At 34.5% G+C, this 16037-nt stretch overlaps 2 protein-coding genes across 13 annotated transcripts in view; one reads left to right on the top strand and one right to left on the bottom strand.

Annotated features, from left to right (window-relative positions):
• ALG6 (ALG6 alpha-1,3-glucosyltransferase) overlaps positions 1 to 10680 on the top strand; it is a 60884-nt gene extending 50204 nt beyond the window's left edge. For all 6 annotated transcript variants that reach the window (XM_077120743.1, XM_077120746.1, XM_077120745.1 and 3 more), the window contains 3 exons: positions 660 to 728; positions 869 to 1067; positions 9454 to 10680. In XM_077120743.1, coding sequence (XP_076976858.1) covers positions 660 to 728; positions 869 to 1067; positions 9454 to 9651 — 466 coding nt within the window. In that variant the 3' untranslated portion in view covers positions 9652 to 10680. The remainder of the gene's footprint in view (positions 1 to 659; positions 729 to 868; positions 1068 to 9453) is intronic.
• Positions 10681 to 13494: 2814 nt separating this feature from the next.
• Positions 13495 to 16037, bottom strand: part of ITGB3BP (integrin subunit beta 3 binding protein) — a 106186-nt gene continuing 103643 nt past the window's right edge. For 6 of the 7 annotated variants that reach the window (XM_077120733.1, XM_077120738.1, XM_077120734.1 and 3 more), the window contains one exon: positions 13495 to 13831. The gene's annotated coding sequence lies outside the window, so the exon portion shown is untranslated. The remainder of the gene's footprint in view (positions 13832 to 16037) is intronic. The other variant, XR_013159441.1, reaches the window with a different exon arrangement.

Below are 16037 nucleotides of genomic sequence, written 5' to 3'. Positions count from 1 at the left end.
GCTCTGACCCTAAATGGCTTTTTGATAGAAGTAGTGGTTCCATTTGTTGGCATTACCTTCCTATTCTATCCTATTGCCCTTTTCATGTGGCCTCTTCCTACTCATGTTTTTTCTTTTCTTTCATTCTAGCACTATTAACTTTACAACTCTTCTTTACCTCTCTTGTTTTATCTTTGGCGGCATGACATCCTGTCAGTCAGAACTTTCGTTTTTAACTTAGCTGAGTGACATGTAACATGGAGGGTCATAAAAAAGAAAAGTTTGAAAACAAATATCTCAGGAATTAATTTCATATTTACCAAGTAGGATGAAATATTTGAAAAAGCTTTCTTTCTCTGAATATTCAAAACTGTTTGTCTGATCCTGCCCTAAGCTACTGTTTGCATGATGGCGGGGGTGGGGGTGGGGGGGAGTTCCATTAATGATATATAGGAAGAAACTTTCCAGTTATTATAAGGAGTTGACACCTTCTCTGTGTCTAGGCTTATTTGCTTTAGACTGATAGTTACAAAAAATGAACAAGTCGTTCATACTGAGACCTTGTTGGCTTTTAAAGCTAGCCTTGAAAATCAGGCAGATAAAATGTGTTTATATATTTTTACAAGTAGGAGTCAAAATTATATTCTATAATACTAAAATATTTTTCTTTATCATTTTAGACCAGTCTGCTTAATTTTTAATGAAATTCCATTTATGTCTACTTGGTTTTTACTTGTGTCAACATTTAGGTGAGTCAAACCAATCCCCATATAATATTTTTAGTATACTTCTTATAAACTAAAACTTTTTAATAAAATGGTTATGTTTAAGACAATTATGTATTAAGACAATTCTCTTTTGATTTTTGTTTTTCTGTTTTCCTTTATAGTATGCTACCACTTTTGTTGAAGGATGAACTCCTAATGCCTTTGATTGTGACAATGATGGCATTTTTTATAGCTTGTGCAACTTCCTTTTCAATATTTGAAAAGACTTCTGAAGAAGAACTGCAGTTGAAATCCTTTTCTGTTTCTGTTAGGAAATATCTTCCATGTTTTACGTTTCTCCCCAGGATTATACAACATTTGGTAAGTTGTTCCGTTTTTAAGAAATAGTACATTTTAAACTGCCAATATATTTTTTTAATTATTGAAATATCTTTTGTCTTTTTACAACTTTTTCAGGGTGTAATTAACATAAAATTCACCCATAAAATGTACTCATTTAAAGTGTACAATTCAGTACAGTTTAATGCAATTAAAGTGCACAGTTTTACCACCATCACCAAAATCTAATTCTAGAATATTTTCATCACCCCAAAAAACAACCCTGTACCCATTAGCAGTCACTCTCCATTCCATCCTCACCCCTAAGCCCCAGCCTAGGATAGCTGCCAATGTATTTTCTGTTTCTTTAGATTTGTCTATTTTGGATACTTTATATAAAACATCACCTTAAAATGTTTTCAAATGTAGACCCTTACATAATTTTTAAAATGGTTGCATTATATTCAACTATAGGAATCATACCATTTTTTGTTTAACTCTTATCTCTTGATATTTGGATTTTTTTCTCTTCTTTTATTCTTATAAATAATGTGAGGAAAGTTTGCTTGTAAATCTTTATATGCAGGATCATCATTTATAGTCACAGGGTCTGTCAAAATTAGTAATATCTCCTTTTATCTGAATTAGACTGAACTTTTATTCTTTCAGTGGCATGAAGTAGTCAAAGCTTTCCACATGTCTGTTATTTCCAATTAAATGTGATGCCTAGCCAGCATCCAGCAGGCTGCACGTATTGTAGCCCTTTTCCTGAAGAGGAAGATCAGCGTTGGATGGCCTGGTCCTGAGCCCTCAGCCTTTGTGGACTGGCAACAAAGTAGTCGTTTGATCTTTAAAAATTTTTATGTACAAATACTCTATACCTATCAAGCAAAACAACCCCTCCCATTTTTTTTAGTTTCTTGATGTTTGCAGCATGAAATCTTTGTTTTCAATCAAGTTCAGTTTTTATTTTCCTTTTGTTATTTAGGCTTTTGGTGTCATAGCTAAGAAACCATTGTCTAACTGAAGGTCATGAAGATTTACTCCTAAAAGTTGTCTTCTTACATTTAGGCTTCTGATCCGTTTTGAGTTAATTTTTGTATATGGTTTGTGAGGTTGGAATTCACCTTCATTCAGTTGTCCCAGCATCACTGAATTGTCCTGTCACCCTTATTGAAAATCAACTGATCATAAATGTAAGGGTCTGTTTCCAGACTCTCAATTATATCCCACTAACCTGTATGCCTGTCCTTTCGCCAGTTCCACACTGTCTTGATTGCTATCATTTTGTAGTAAGTTTTGAAATTGAGAAATGTTGAGTTTTCCTTCCAGATTGTTTTAGCTATTCTATGTCCCTTTCATTTACATTGAATTTTAGGATTCTTTTGTTAATTTCAGCAAAAAAAAAGCCAACTGAGGTTTTGATAGAAATTGCATTGAATCGCTAGATCAGTTTGGGTAGTATTGCTACCTTAACAGTATTTAGCCTTCCAGTCCGTTAACACAAGATTTCCTTTCATTGAGAACTTCTCTAATTTCTTTCTAGGAATTTTTTATAGTTTTTGATATATAAATATTCCATTTCTTTAAATAATTTATTCTTATTTTATTCTTTGGGTACTATCATAAACGGAATTTTCTTAATTTTGTGCTCATTTCTAACATATACAAGTTCAGTTGATTTTGTTTACTGAGTTTATATTATGCTACAAGTTTTTATTGGTTTCCTTAAGATATTCTATATACAGGATATGTCATCTGCAAATAGCAGTAGTTTTACTTCTTTTCAGTCTAGATGTCTTTTTATGTATTTATTTTTCTCTTGCCTACAACTTTGGCTAGAGCCTCCAGTACAGTGTTGAATAGTCGTGGCAAGAATGGACATTCTTCTCTTTTTCCTGATTTTAGGAGGAAAGCTTCCAGTGTTTCACTATTAGTTGTGGGGTTTTGTTTGTTTTTGATGGCCTTTGTCATACTGAAGAAGTTCGTTTCTATTGCCAGTTTGTTTTTATCATGAAAAGTTATTAGATTTTGTCAAATGTTTTTCCTGCTTCTATTGAGATAATTAGGTGTCCCCGTACTTTATTGTATTATAATGATATATACATTGATTTTCATATGTTGAATCAACCTTTCCATTCCTGGGATAATTACCACTTGGTTATGTTGTATAATCATTTTTATATGTTGGTTTGATAGCTTTTGATTTGATAGCTTTTGTTGAGGATTTTGTGTCTGGGTTCATAAGAGATATTGATCTGTGATTTTCATTCTTGTTATGTCTTTGTCAAGTTTTGGTATCAGAGTAATATATACCCCATAAAATGAGTTGGGAAATGTTTCCTCTTCGGTGTTTTGGAGGACTTTGAAAAGGATTGCATTAAGTCTTATTTAAGCATTTGATATAATTTACCAGTGAAGTCATGTGTTCCTGTTCTATTCTTTATGGGATGTTTTAAAATTACTAATTCAATCTCTGTAATTGTTACGCATTTATTGAGGTGAGATTTCTACATCTTCTTGAGATAGTTTCAGTGATGTCTTTTTAAGAATGTGTCCATTTCATCTGTGTTATCTGATTTGTTGGCAAACAGTTCTTCATGGTATTCCCATATCATCATCTTAATTCCCCTAAGGTCAGTAGTGATGTCATCTTTTTCATTCCTGATTTTTAAATGTGTACGTTCTCTCTTCTTTTCCTTGGTTAGTCTAGCTAAAGTTTGTCTTTTTTTTTAAAATCATTTTACAGAAACAGCTTTTTGGTCATTTATTTTCTCTGTTGTTTTTCTGCTTTCTCTTTCATTGATTTCAGTTCTAATTTTATTATTCTCTTTCTTATTCTTGCTTTGCATTTGATTAACTCTCCTCTAATTTCTTAATATTCAAGGTTAGGTTATTGAATTGAGACCTTTTCTTCCTTATAGATATAGGCATTTAAACTTATAAATTTGACCCTGTATACTGTTTTAGAAGCATTCTTTAAGTTTTGATATGTTTTAATTTTTATTTAGTTAAAAATACAGTCTAATTTCCGTTAGATTTCTTCTTTGATCCATGAGTTATTTAGAAGTTTATTGTATAACTTCCCATAATTTGAGAATTTTCCAGATTTCTTTCTGGTTTTATATTCTTATTTAATTTTGATGTGGTTGGAGAGCAGGCTTTGCATTATTTCCTTATTTTCAAATGTATTGATGATTTGTTTTTTTTGTTTTTGTTTTTGGCATGGGCAGGGTCCGGGAAGTGAACCCAGGTCTCCAGCATGGCAGATGAGAATTCTGCCACTGGGCCACCTTTGCACTAGCCTATTGATGACTTGTTTTATGTTACAGTTTCTCCTTCAATTTTGAAGGGTAGCTTTACTGGAAATAGAATTCTTAGCACTTTGAACATGTCAGTACTTTGAACATGTTATCCTACTGCCTTCTGATCTCCAGTAGTTAGCTATTAATCTTATTGATGATAGCTTGTATATGATGTGTCTAGGTGTGAATCTTTTTGAGTTGACTCTGCCTGTCATTCATAAGCCTCTTGGTTTTGTAGCTTAATGGTTTTATGTCAGATTTTGGGAATTTGCAGTTATTGTTGCTTCAGATATTATTGCTGTACTTCCTCTCTCTCTCTCTCTCTCTCTTTCTCTCTCTCTCTCTGTCTCCTTCTGAGACTGTCACTATGCATATATCAGTGTGCTAGATGATGTCCCACAGGTCTCTGATGCTCTCTTTATTTTCTTCATTCCTTTTTCTCTCTGTTCTTCAGACTGGATAATCTCAATCGCCTTATCTTCAAATTTGCTGATTCTTCTGCCAGCTCAAGTCTGTTGTGGAACGCTTCCAGTAATATTTCTGTTTCATTTATTGTACTTTTAAACTCCAGAATTTTTATATGATTTTTCTTTTATAGTTTCTATTTCTTTATTAATATTCTCTGTTGAGACTTCAATGTCATACTTTCCTTTAGCTCTTTAGACATGGATTCCTTTAGTTCTTTGAATATATTTACAGTACTTTATTTAAAGTCTTTGTCTAATAAGTCAAACATCTGGATTCCCTCAGGAAAAGTAATTTTTTCTTTCTGTTTCTTTGTGTCTTGTAATTTTTTGTTGAAACTTGGACATTTTAGATAATGTAATGTGGTAACTCTAGAAATTCTAAAAATTCTAAAAATCAGCCTCTCAGTAAGAGCTTTTTATTGTTTCTGTTTTATTGTTGAATTCTATAAAGTTTTCCTGTTTGGCTATTGAAGTCTCTTACTTATTTAATTTAGTGTCACCTAATGATTGGTTAGATATTTCCTGAAACGTGCTGAACCAATATGTCTTTTACTCTCTGTGTGTTTTTCAGCGAATTCCTTCGTTGTTCAGTTAGTTCACAATTATGCTTTAGCCTTCACTTCCTGCATGATTAATCACAGTGGAAGATTGGGGTCCTCTCAGGTCATGTCCATAGCCTTGAACATGTACATGAGATTCTAGATTCCCCAGGAATTTGTCATAGATTTTCAGAGCCCCTTGTGGCCATCTCATTCTCCAGATCTTCCCTTTTAAGTTTTAGGTCAGACTCTTCTGTGCCCCAGTTAGTTTCACAGCCTCTGGTACCTGCAATGTTAACAATTGCTGCTGATTGTTTGACAAAGTCCCTGGTAGGGGTTGGACTTTTCCCACTGAGTGGTTCCTGAATCAGATCAAATAACATCTTGTGAATGGGGATTTTTTGAGAGACCTGCAAGACAGGTTAAATAATGATGATGCTTTGAACATTTATGTTGATGTTGTAGTTGAAGTTTGAATAGAACTGCTCCGTGAAATGTGCATGTGAAAAAAGTAATAACTTTATATAATATGTATTTTATATTACATATTTAAATAGGAAATGTAAAAAAATATATAAATTTGTATATATTTTGAATGTTATAGCTGTATTTGTAAAAGTTTATTTATTTAAGGGTAATCACATTTTCTTCGAGGTTGCCTTATGTTTAGACATATTATAGTAATTCTATATGCAGAAAAGCTAGATTGTGATCCTACTTTAGGACCGAAACTCTGCATTTTCTATATACTATTATATTTGTAGCATCTAGAAGTGCCGAACACATAATGTGTACTCTAATTTTGTTGAATGAATGGATTTATATTCATGATCTGGTTATTGTAGTGTAAAATTAGAGGCAGCCCAAATATCCTGCAGTTGAAAAATAGAATATTTTGGAAATACTAAAAATGTTTATGAAGAATTTATAATAAATAAATGGAAAATATTTCTGTTACAGAGTTAAAAAGTATTGTTAAGTATATATATAATTTATGTAAAATATATATTCATACATGTTATGAATATGTGTATGCACATATCCATCTATAGTTACTTATCAAAAAAAGCAGGCAAGAACTGCATTAAAATATTGGAAGGATATAAAACGAAGTTGTTTAGGTGGAAGGGCTTCATGTGATTTTTTTCCTACTCCTATTTTTAAATGTTGCCTATTATTTTTTATAGCATACATCTATGTTATAATGGTATATAAATCAATAACTATACCTATTTAAATGAGAATAGCGATGCCTGGCATTCAGAATGGTCAGCTAGACCTTTCCTTCTTCCTATCCCCTGATGCAAACCAGAGTTTAGAGGTAGAGGGGGGATAACATGTTAAACTATTTTAAAGCAGAGAATTAGAGTACCCAGATAGGGAAGAGAATAGAATGTCTAACTTTACTACGGAGTGCAGGAGAAGGTTTCATAGGAGGTGATATTTTAAATCTAGATATTGAAGGAGGCTATGTAGGCATTCTCAGGGTGTAGAATAGATGTCCTGAGGGTTTTATACTTTAGGTATTAGCCATGGAATATAGGGATGTGGAAGGTAGCAAGTTAAGACGTAAACAAGAAAGATATGGATAGATTAACTGATCTGATTCTGAGATTCAAACAAAAAATCAGATCTAAGTTCAATTTTTGTGTTGGCACAGGCCAAGATCCCTAGTTGTATGTCAGACTTTAGTCCTCTTGCAAAATCCACAGTCTGTTCCATTAGCCTTAACTGAGGACCATCATGGGCTCTCAGATCAATTCATTCTTCAATTCAACAAGTAATTACTGAGTGTTTACCGTGTGCCAAGTGTTGCTCTGGAGGATGAGGATACAACAGCAAACAAAACAAATTTCCTATTCTCATAAAGGTTGCATTTTGTTAGGAAATCAGACAATAAGCAACATGTATAAAATATATGATATATCAGAGGGTGGTAAGTGCTATGGAGAAGAATAAAGCAAGGGAGGGAGGGATGTGGTAGGCAGGGGGAGGGATAGTTGCAATTTTAAAGTGGCAGTGCTTTCTTGAACAAAGAACCACAGGAGGTTAGGGAATGAACTGTACAGATAGTGGAGGCAGAACATTTCAGGAGAGAGAATTGCTAATTTGGTGAATGTCCTGGGGGCCATGATCATTTGAGCAGAGTAAGCAAGGGAAAGAGAAATTATAGAAGCTAAAATCAGAGAGAGGTAATGGGATAAGGGGACTATACAATGACTTAGTTTGTAAAAGGTCATTATGGCAGCTGTGTGAAGAGATGCGGATGATAGAATTTTAAGAGATGATGGCGCTGTGGACCAAGGTAGCAGTGGGTATTGTGAGAAGTGGTCAAGTTCTGGATATATTTTGAGGATAAAGTTGACAGGGTTTTTTGAGAGAAAGAGAGAAGTTAACTGTGATACCAAGGTTTTTGGCATGAGCGACCCAATGGATGCAATTGACCATTTAAGAGTGGGGAAAGACAGTTGAAGGACCTTTTTTGGTGTAGGGGGTGGAAATATGGGGAGATCAAGAATTTAATTTCTTAAGTGTTTAGTTTTAGATGCCTGTTAGACAGCCAAGTGGAGCTGTTAAAGAGCGCTTGGATTTGAGTGAAGTTTCAGATAGATGTCCAGGCTAGAAACAGCAATTTGTGAGTGTTTAGCATATCAGTGGTAATTAAAGTTATGGCAATGAGGAGCTCACCAAGGATATGAATGTACACTGACTGATAAGGGGATTCTTTACTGAGCCCTGGGACACTACAGTTCATGGAGGTAAGGGACACAAGGAGGAACAAGCAAAGAAATCTGACAAGGACAACTAGTGAGGTGAGAAGAAACTAGGAGAGTGGTGTCAAGGATGTCTAGTGAAGGAAGTGTTTCGAGGATATGGGAATGATGTGTTATTTCAGGTGCAGCTGAGAGAGCAAAGGACAATAAGAATTGACCATTGGATTTGGTACAGTGAAAGTCAGTGTGGATCTCTGACCAGAGCAGTTTAGTTTCATGGAGTGCTTGGTGTGAGAGCCCAATTGGTGCTATAGACAACTCTTTTATGAGACTTTGCTATAGACAGGAGCAGACTAATGGAATGACAGCTAGAGGTAGAGAGGGTTTTGTTTTAAAAGAGAAACATTTCAACATACCTGTGTGATTCAAGGTTATAGCATCAACCAGGCACATATTTCTTTAAGTTTGAAACATTTGTCTTGATGATTTCACTTCAGGCAACCATAGGTTGCCTCAGGGACTTTCCCTTTGGAGGATACTTGCATTCGGTTTGTAAGCCTTTTCTGACTCCCATTCTTCCCACTCCTCCATCTGGACCTGAATACTGCATTCGTTTCTCTCCATTCAGGTCTTACTGATGCTTTCATAACATAGCCATTAACGCGTCCTTTAGTGTTCCATTTATGTCTCACTTTCTTCATGAACGTCACTGACTACTGTTTCTCAAGTTTGCTTTTCACATCTACTTGAATAGCTTCTGTGTACCTATATGGTGTGCTGAGATAAATGAGTAAGAAAAAATCTGGCTGGTCCTTGTCTATAAGAAGCTAAACTGTCTAGTATGGTAGTCATTAAACATGGAAATTCAAATTTAAACTTACTAAAATTAAATAAAATTTAGAATTCAGTCCAGAAGACCCTGGTTTTTTTTACAGGAGCCTTAGCTCCAAAAGCCTTCATTGAATAAATAATGTGAACTATAATTTTCTATTTACCATGGTAAAAATTTTTCATAGATAGGTTTTCAGGCTTAGTCTAGAATTTTATGTCCTGAAATAACTCTAGGGCCCTGGGGGATGTTACGAACTTAACCCTGACTAGCCATAACATCTATTCCACATACCTTCCTTCAGTGCCCGTGTGGTGTAAGGTAGGGGTTCTTAGACTTTGGCTGCACCTGTGCTCTTGGAGCGCTTTAAAAGATAATGATGCCTACTTCCAGAAATTCTGCCCTGGGCACTGAGATTTTTAAAACTCCCCAGATGGTTTTAAGGTGCAGCTAAAGTTGAGGTCCACCAATAAGATTGTACCCTCCACCCTCACCTTCAATTCTGTTCATGTTACCTGTACATTAAATTTTATCTTTTATACTACTCAATAATACTTTCCCCCCCTTCTTATAGTTTTTTATCTCAATGGTCACTATGGTCCTTCTGACACTGATGACTGTCACACTGGATCCTCCTCAGAAATTACCAGACTTATTTTCTGTATTGGTGTGTTTTGTATCCTGCTTGAACTTCCTGTTCTTCTTGGTGTATTTTAACATAATCATCATGTGGGACTCCAGAAATGGGAAAAATCAGAAGAAAATCAACTAGCTGTATATATCCCCAAAGAAATGGAAAAATGTGAACAGTGTTAAAGGCTTTGTGAACTTTTTGTTGTGTATAATTGAATTATCACTTTGAGAATCATGGAATTTTAGGAAAGGAAATGATGAGGTTATTGTTGTCTACACAGAATAAGTGTATGTGAGGACCAAAGCCCAAAGGAGGCTTTTATTTTCTAACTATTGATTAGACCAGACAGATTGTAATTTCATTAATATTCATAGCTATTCAAGTGGGAAGATAAAAGAAATTCCTTAATCCCAGTGTTTACTTAGGAAATGTGCTTTATGAATTGTCATATTAAAAAATTACAAATACAGTGAGCTTAATGGGAGAACTTAACCTTTCTTTTAAAAGGAAATCTCTAATTTTGGTGTTCAAATTTAGTTTTCCTTATATTTTAGAAGCAAATAAGATGTATTTTAGGACAGGTTCAATTATTTTTATTACTTAGCAGTTATCTCAGGGAATTAAATTTGGGATAATCCTTTTAATTACTGGGAGAGGCGATTAAACTGCTTGAAGTTTGATCATGCCTTATTATATGTGCAAATTTGATTTTTTCTTACAAGGCAGATAGATTAAACTGTGATATTTACTTCCAAGAATACTGATTTATTTTAATGCAATTTAAAAAATGAACTTTCCAGAATTGAAATCAAGTTTAAGCATTAAGTTTGGAAAGTTTTTTAAATTACCCATGTTCACTAGTTCTAAACTTCCAGGATCAATCTGTTCAAGTTAAATTGCTTGATACCAGATTCTAGCCTTCTTTTCTGTTTTTTTTTTTATGGCATGGGTCATCTGGGTTACTAGTGTCATAACCATTGGTTCATATCATGTTTCACATTAATTTGAGCCTGTTGATACTGTATCATTCTCTATTAAAAGTTCATTTATAGTCAGCGTTCATAATTTGTACAAATAATGTATCATGTCCATGTGTATGTAGCTTCTCATTTAAAGATGTTTTCTTTTGTCTCTTGTGATAAAAATAAAACAATTATTCTACTATCATCCTATTTGTAAATGAATATCCTTTCATAATATAGCCATTGAAACATATTAAGTGGTGGTGTATTTTAAAACAATGCAAGTCAAAAACAGACATACACACATAAAGAAAATTCAGTTGTTACATGGACAGCTACAGCTGATGCCAGAAGGCAGGTGTTTCTAAGTATGTAAGTCTGATAAAGGAAATGGGTTTAGACGAAGCAAAAATCAAGAAATATTTCTCAAAGCAAATGTGCATAAAGACTCAAAGGGCAGGTCAGCACAGAAAGGCAGCCTTGAATCACTGCAGATTCAGCAGGAACACTGCTGTCCATGGTCACCATCTGTAATCACTGTGCCCAAATGTCAGCATCTTGGCTGCCTGCTGTAGCCTTACTTAAAAAAATTTTTTTTGTAATCGCACGTTAATGTTTAACACAAGGTGTTGATTTAAATGAGATTAGTGATGAGGAAATTCCAAGTTGTATTTTTAACTTCTAAATAATTGGAGTAGAGAAACTGTAAGAAAATGAAAGTGTTATTAAGAACATTGAATTCACCTGTACTCAAGGCGCCTTACAGGTAAATTATATACATAAAAATACATTTTTCAGATGTTTAAATGTACTGATTTACAGTGGAGCTTTTATGGAGAATTGAAGCAATTATCTGAGTTAAGTCAAGTGTCTCTTGTATTAGAAACCAATTTAAGAAGAGTCCACTTTAACTTTGAAGAAATAGATTCAAAATACTAAAAATAAATCCAAGAATTAAGGCCACAGAAATGGATAATTTTAAGGCATTTCTTCTAGCTAAACTCGGGGTTAGAAGGGTGTTTTAATAAGATATTTAGAATTTGTAAAAATATTAAAGGTAGATTTCTGAAATCATTGTCTTCATTATTGCACCTGTCAAATAATGGACCTTTCCAAGTTATTTTCAAGTTCGTTTTAGACAGAGGGGCCATTTCTGAGAAATGTCCTTTCCTCTGTGCCCATAAACTTAGTTTTGCTTCTTAAAATGAAGAGAAAAGGACTTATGTTCATGTATCAAATATGAGGCAAACAGAAGCCATTTTCCCTAGAGGCAATTGGAGGAGAGAAAAATCCCCGATGTAGCATTCTGTCCAAATGATAAACCACAACTGAGTGAGTGAAACATTTACAAAAGTCAAGGCGGCCAAAGGAGCCTCTCTGTTCAATAGAAAGAGATGGATAGGATATAACTAAATAATAGTTGGAGTACACTGGTTTCAAGTCTCAATTGGTCTCTCTCCTGTTATTTCACTGGAAGATTAGGGCCAAGTATCTCCCTCCCACATAAACATTAGTTTTGTGTGTAGGTCTTTTTGCTTTGTCCTTCATGTGGCCTCCAAGGGTGATAAAGCGAGAGTCATCTGATCTACAACAAAGAGACCTGGGAAATGATTCTCAGGAGACCCAGCTGTTCTGAAAGGCAAAAAGCTTAGTGTATCAAGTAAACATACAGTAACTGATTTAATAGCATTAAGCACATACCTACATAACTTGGATTGTATATAAAACCAATCTATTTAACCCTTTATTTCCTAAGAATATGTTGTTTTATGTATGTTTTAGTTCACATCCTAAGTCTAGGTTTTATTGCTAGAACAGTCCTTTCTGGTATATTTTAGGTAGCATCCTAATACAAGGACTGTATCATAAAGTATTCTTTTATTTAGCAAATTTTTAAATAAAAAATCATTAATGAAGGCACTTGGGTTTAATAGTTAATTGGGTTACTACTGTTCAGTATTGTATCATCTTTATTAGTGGTTTTTCTTACCCCTTATCTGAGTTTCTAAAACTCATTTTCATTTTGAGGTTAACCTGCAATTTCTCTAAATGGAAAATTAGTAATTTTCAACCTCAATTTATTAAGTTTTCTCCATATTCATATATTTTATTTCCATGATATACTGAATTAAATGGCATGGTAATATCTTACATCAATTTTGTCAAAACTCAGGGCCAAGTGCCAATGGAACAGCATTTTTCTTCCTGTGGAAATGGCCAAAGAAAAGTGTAAGGATTTTGTTAAAACTGTTATCATCAACATATAAGTAAATATCCTTGCCTTTAGAAAATGTACATGGAAATACTGTGTGTTCAAGGAACATGATATAAACAACCCATCCTCAAATGTTTAGGAAATTGATATAGAGACAGACAGACAGGTGGAATGATACAAAATGTGAAAAGTTAGCAAAATGCAGTTGAGGTATGTGGGTGGGTCTGTTGGAGGTCTCTGAGTTTTGTATTATTTTTGCAACTGACCTGTTAAGTTTGGAATTATTTCAAGAGAAAAAGTTTTTTTTTTTAAAAAAGACTATATTCTGTGATTTTCACAGAACACCCCCCTTTATTTTGTGACAGCCCAAATAAGGATATAAAACATGAGAGAAAAGTAAACATGTAAGTTAATGCTGGAAAATAATTTGGAGATCACATACTGTCTATGAGAAGGGTCTTTCTTTAAATTCATAGCACCTACACTGTGAGATAAGAATCTTGCTCCCTCAGGAAAGAAACACACCTACATAAATGTCTGTACTGAAAAATGTATTCTAATACATTATAAAGCATGTGAAATTTTTAAATGTTGTAAATATTTTTCTTTACAAATGTAGGGGAAAAAATCAGTATAATTCAACCACGAGATAGTAGCTACACAATAAACTGGATAAGTTAAAAACATTTTTTAAATAATTGTGAATTAATATGTAGCTGAGGATTTAACTGGGCAACTGGTTTTCTGACTCCACTCACCACTTGATTCAATACGAGTTTCAGAAAAATACAGCTTTACCCAAAGTGCCATTTTTCATAAATGCTTTATTAAATCCATCCACAACACTAAAAGTACAAAAACAAGTATATGTGGTACAAAATGTAAGTCAAGTTCCTCTTGTACATGTTGGTTTACACTAAAGGAGCAAGAAGAAATGTATTATTTACATTGACATTATCTGCTGGTGTGTGTAGAAAGTTTAAATTAGCTGCAAGAAATTTTATCTAGACATGCACCTGCCTAGTGCTACGAGCTGGTATTTACTGGCCAGATTAATTACAAACATATCTTCTGTTCCTTTAAATATGACCAGGCAGATGCAGAAATTGGTGTTCACAGTGGCTGCATTTCTTCTAAAGGCCTGTGGGATATAAAAGATGGTTATTAAATCATCAAGAGCTAGGTTTTAAATTAAGATGTATCTCATACATGTCTTTAAAAATAATTTAAACACTCATTTACCATGTAATTTGTTGCCTAATTTAGATATGGTAATGTGTCATTTGCTTATTTTTGAGTCTTCTATGCAAAATGCACCTTCACAAATAATTGTGAATACGATGACTCAAACACAGCACTGTTCACTTTATGTGAAGATGGATCTTGAAGGAGATACTTCTGAGAGGGTTTAAAATCTCCAACAAGAATTTGTTTGGGGCAATGGAAAGGTTTTCGTAATGTACGGTGGTGATGGTAACACAACATTTTGAATGTAATTAACACCACTGAATTATATTTCTGAATGTGGTTAAAAGGGGAATTTTAGGAGTATATATGTTGCTACAATAAAAATTTACAGGGGAAAAAATCACCAGAGGATTGTACAACACAAACTGAACCATAATGAAAACTGTGAACAATAAAAGCACAATGATAATGCTCTCTCATCAACTGTAACAAGGTACCACACTAATGCAAAATGTTAAAAATGGTGGTGAAACATGGGAATATTGTATTTTCTGCATGATCTTTCTGTAAATAAACAACTTCTCTAATTGAAAAAAAAAAACCTCCAATGCGACTTATGGCAAACACCAAATATGCCTTTAGTCTATAAGCCTACAGGGCCTTTCAGCAGGTGTTTCCTCCAACAGCTGCCAAAAGAAAAGCCTGTGTTTACTACTATAGATTCCTACTGAGCATGTGTCCCTCCGGGGGCCTCCTAGTGGTGGCAGAGGCTCTTGTCTATTCGGCCTTAGGACCACTTGTGAGAGGAAGCCTTTGAAAACAGCAGCCATTGGCAAGTGATGACACACATTCCAACAGGGCATGTGGACCATTCACTCCTGGAATGCCCCTTCCTTGCTTATAGCTGTACAGCTTTGAAGTAGTGCATGGTGGGTACCTGTCTTTCCCTTTTCCTAAGAGTCCACATGTATTCTGCTTCCTGTCCTAGAAAACATGTTGCCAACTTGACAACCCAATTTTTACCCACTCTCATTTTAGGGCCTGGTCTGCATTCCTCTAGAAGATTTTAATCACTCTAGGGTTCACTTAATCTCTTAATATCTTCTAGGCTACTGATACACAAAGTTATCAGAACTAATGATAATAGTATAGAAGAAATGGCTTAGTTACTACGAAGCAGGTACTAACTAGGCTAAATAGTTTGTACAGGGTCACAAGGTAATTATCGGTTCTATTTTTTATAATCCAGGTTTAGGGGAACCAAATGCTTTGTTAAAGATCATACAGTTAAATAGGTAGCAGAGTTGGTGTTAACCTCTAATTCCAAATCCCATTCTCTTTTACCGTGCCATGCCCTGTAAAGTTTCATCAGTTGATCGTGGCTGCTAGAACTGTATCGAGGCTAAATCCAGGATCCAACATGAAGAAACACTTGATTAATTAGTGATGAATGTCATAGCACCAGAGCAGGGAGTAATAATATTTATATATACTTATCAGTATACTGCTGTTTTTTTAGATAAACCTCACAAAAACAAATGAAAAGTAATTTAGGTTCACTGACATAGTTCATGAGCAGTACTTTGACAGGATTCATCCTTCACATAGCAACCACATTCTTCATTGTAAAACATTTTGGATTGTTACTTCTCTAATCTTCACTGGCCCACTTTTGCTTAATGAATAAAGTCCAAATTTATCAGCCCGGTGATCAAAACTGCCAATGATATGGCCTAAATCTATCTTTCCATCATCCTACTTCTCTATCCATGTTTTCTCTTTGCTTAGCATGTTTACAGCCCATCAAAATTACCCATATTTCAAATTCCAGCTTCTTAATAAAGTATGAAGTTTTGAGTCCCAGGACTGGATGACTTTCTGTCAATGGCAATGTAGAGTGGAATAACTAGAGCCAATTTTAAAATCATGGACCCTTAAATTTGATGCTGTACCCTAGAAAAGGCCATATTCTTTTAATCCATTCCTGTGGGTACAGACCTGTTGGGGGGGGGGGGGTTGGGGGAGACCTTTTGGTTAGGTTATTTCAATTTGAGATGTGACCTACCTCATTCAAGGTGGGTCTTAATCCTTTTACTGGATTCCTTTATTAGAAGATGAAGGAAAAAGCAGAGTTTAGAGAGAAAAGCCCTGGAGATGCT

This window comes from Tamandua tetradactyla, chromosome 11 (genome assembly GCF_023851605.1).
Source record: "Tamandua tetradactyla isolate mTamTet1 chromosome 11, mTamTet1.pri, whole genome shotgun sequence".
Classification (NCBI taxonomy): domain Eukaryota; kingdom Metazoa; phylum Chordata; class Mammalia; order Pilosa; family Myrmecophagidae; genus Tamandua; species Tamandua tetradactyla.
The sequence above is the reverse complement of the archived record's forward strand: the minus strand, read 5'-3'. Positions and strand labels throughout refer to the sequence as shown.